General features: G+C 44.5%; 1 protein-coding gene across 1 annotated transcript in view; it reads left to right on the top strand.

Annotated features, from left to right (window-relative positions):
* nr2e3 (nuclear receptor subfamily 2, group E, member 3) overlaps window positions 1-2,788 on the top strand; it is a gene marked incomplete at both ends in the record, with an annotated part of 3,740 nt that extends 952 nt beyond the window's left edge. The window contains 9 exon segments of the mRNA XM_084200819.1: window positions 196-299; window positions 496-607; window positions 609-679; window positions 682-773; window positions 775-784; window positions 1,106-1,284; window positions 1,610-1,853; window positions 2,118-2,223; window positions 2,656-2,788. Coding sequence (XP_084056945.1) covers window positions 196-299; window positions 496-607; window positions 609-679; window positions 682-773; window positions 775-784; window positions 1,106-1,284; window positions 1,610-1,853; window positions 2,118-2,223; window positions 2,656-2,788 — 1,051 coding nt within the window.
* Between the last annotated feature and the right edge of the window lie 729 nt (window positions 2,789-3,517).

Genomic DNA, 3,517 nt, shown 5'->3' with positions numbered 1-3,517 from the left:
CAAACTACCCACTGATGGATAGGCTAATCGTGTCATCACAACTTTACATACAAATAAATAAACATAATTTGTGATTTTAATACATTTAAGTTGATCCCGACTTCTTAGTTGACGTTTAAATCTCTAGAATAATGTATTATTTCACATACTGTGAAACTCTGCTAAATATATGTTTTCCTCTGCTCATCCCAACAGGTGTCAGGCTGGTACGGGCATGTGCCCAGTGGATAAGGCCCATCGGAACCAGTGCCAAGCCTGTCGGCTGAAGAAGTGCCTACAGGCAGGCATGAACAAAGATGGTGAGTCGGTGAAATTCATTTATTTGGAGTCAAATATAATAATCTGTTTTTCAGTATGAATAGATCTGAAAGTTTGTATAGTTCAGGTTAGATTGGGATATGTTTGTTGAGCAGTCTGTCTCCTTAGACGGTGAAGTGTAAAGGTGTGTCTCAACTCCCCCCCCCCCCCCCCCCCCCCCCCCCCCCCCCCCCCCAGCTGTCCAGAACGAGCGTCAGCCCCGCAGCACGTCTCAGGTGCATCTGGACTCCATCGACGTGGACACAGACAAGGAGCACCTGGCCACCACACGGGATCCCACCTCCTCTTCCTTCCTCTTCCTCCTCCTGCTCAGTGATCACCCGGCCCCACATCACCTCCACCTCCACCAGCTCCTCCTCTGCCCCCTACAGCGCTGTGGCTCCTCCCCCAGCCCTCAGAACAACCACCGCTTCATGGTCAGCCTCATGACCGCTGAGACCTGTGCTAAACTGGAGCCCTGAGGATGGTAAGGAGGCTTTTATTATGGCTTTGTTGGCTGCTTTTCCTCCCTCCCTTTCTTTCTTTCTTCTTCTTTCTTTTCTTTTCTTTCTTTCTTTCTTTCTTTCTTTCTTTCTTTCTTTCTTTTCTTTCTTTCTTTCATTTATTTCTTTCTTTCTTTCTTTCTTTCTTTCTTTCTTTCTTTCTTTCTTTCTTTCTTTCTTTCTTTCTTTCTTTCTTTCTTTCTACTTCTTCATCTTTCTTTCTCACGTATTTACAGTTTCTCTCACAGTTTCAATAATGTCCAGGTTTTTATCTTTGTATTTAAATAATTCCACTTCTTTCACAGTTGATGAGAACATTGATGTGACCAGTAACGAGCCAGAGAGGGCGTCCTCAGACTACCACATGTCCCTGTACCCTTCCAGTACAGAGAACGTGTACGAGACTTCAGCCAGGCTTCTCTTTATGTCTGTTAAATGGGCCAAGAACCTTCCAGTGTTCTCCAATCTCCCCTTCAGAGACCAGGTAAGACAGGACACTATGATTGTACATGAAGACTTCAGTTAAAGGGTTTACTTACAGTATAAACTGCTTATAAAACATATCACTAGATCGTTTGGTAATTGATAGTTTGTCAATATGAACACTGTCGTATAGCTCAAACAGGTAAACAAGCGATGTTTTTTTTATGGTGCAAGGAATAGTTTGATACAACTTCCACCTGTTTTGAGACACTGTTTTGAGACACTTTGAGACACAGTTTGTGATGTCATGTTTATGACCTGTCACCAGTGACCTCTAACCTTGTGTGACCCCCCCCACTGATCTGACTTCCTTTGTCCCCCTCCAGGTGATCCTGCTGGAGGAGGCGTGGTCTGAACTCTTCCTGCTGTGTGCCATCCAGTGGTCTCTCCCCCTGGACAGCTGTCCTCTGCTGTCCCTCCCTGACGTGTCCCCCCCCACCACGCAGAGTAAGACATCCTACAGCAGCCTGGACCTGCGTCTGCTCCAGGAGGTCTTCAGTAGGTTCAAAGCCCTGGCCGTAGACCCTACTGAGTTCGCCTGCCTCAAGGCCATCGTTCTCTTTAAACCAGGTGGGTGTCTGGGGCGTCAGGGGGATGTTGGTTTGGGATTTTTTGTTGCGGTGGTGTAATTTCTTTGCAATAAGAAGGGCCAGATATAATCTGTGGTGATGTTTTTGGGAACAGAGCTGAATGTAATGCAATACATATTTCTGTTTGATCTGGATTAGATTTACTGCCAGAGGTCTTTCTATTTCTGGGGGTATAAATTCTACTGGCCATGTGGATAATAAGACATGAGACTGTTTGACTGACTTTTACTCTTTGTTGTCACAGAGACCCGAGGTCTGAAGGACCCAGAGCAGGTAGAGAACCTACAGGATCAGTCCCAGGTGATGTTGGGACAACACATCAGATCACATTACTCCAGTCAGCCTGCCAGGTAGGATTCACTACGACCTCCCTGCACAACCATACTGACCTCCCTGCACAACCTCACTGACCTCCCTGCACAATCATACTGACCTCCCTGCACAACCTCACTGACCTCCCTGCACAACCTCACAGACCTCCCTGCGCTCAGACTCTTCCTTTATGCCCTTTTATCCACATGGATCTGGATTCCAATGTATGTATAGCTAGCTACTAACCTGAAGAATGAGAGTATGTTCAATTGGCTGGTGAAATCAAATGTCACTTTTAGGAATCTGTAAATGACTTGATCTTGATATTATCTTGACAGCTTTTAACAGAATTGGAATCAGTTTCATTTTCTATTTTTTTAGACAGTTCAGGACTTTGACGGAATCTCTTTGCTGTAAATTCAAAGTGTATAACTCACCACCCTTCGCTGTCTCTCTCTCTCTCGGTGTAGATTTGGGAAGCTCCTCCTGCTGTTGCCCTCTCTGCGTTTCGTCAGCTCCGAGCGGATCGAGCTCCTCTTCTTCCACAGGACCATCGGCAACACCCCTATGGAGAAACTGCTGTGTGACATGTTCAAGAACTAATACACAGAGAAACAAAATGGACGCTCAGTTATACTGCACTAAGACACAGAGAAAAAAAATGGACGCTCAGTTATGCTGCACTAAGACACACTGCAAGGGAACATGCTGACAGCAAGAACTAATACACAGAGAAACAAAATGGACGCTCAGTTATACTGCACTAAGACACACTGCAAGGGAACATGCTGACAGCTAACAAACTGCCGTGTTGTAACAGAATGTTGTTAATCTGTTCTTTGCCGTGTGTAAGAAAACCATGTAAATACGTTATCGCTGTAAGAGAGTGTTGAAAACGGACCTGCTTTTGAGCTTTGTACTGTTGGACAGAAAGTTTGTGTTTCATATCTTCAGTTACGTTTCTGTCTAGCTGTCCATTGTGTCTTTTTTCACGATGTCATGTAATATATTTATATACAATCTGTTTGGTGTTAGATACTGTACATTTCTGCTGTCATAAATATGTGTGCTGTATTTATGATTTCATGCCTTGATAAATTTAAACTTGTACTTTCGTGTTTACGTATTTCTTTCAATGAAGCACACGGCTGGCAGGCCTACATTTGAGCCAAGACGGTTACCTTCCTTCCCTCTATGACAGTTTCACTGAACTGAAGGGGGTGACTAGAAGCAGGGTTTACAGTAGGATATATATTAACTGAAGGAGATGACTAGAAGCAGGGTTTACACCAAGATATCTATTAACTGAAGGGGGTGAGTAGAAGCAGGGTT

Source organism: Coregonus lavaretus (genome assembly GCF_964263955.1).
Source record: "Coregonus lavaretus genome assembly, contig: HAP1_SCAFFOLD_376, whole genome shotgun sequence".
Lineage (NCBI taxonomy): Eukaryota > Metazoa > Chordata > Actinopteri > Salmoniformes > Salmonidae > Coregonus > Coregonus lavaretus.
Note: the sequence above shows the minus strand (reverse complement) of the source record. Positions and strands in the feature narration are given on the sequence as shown.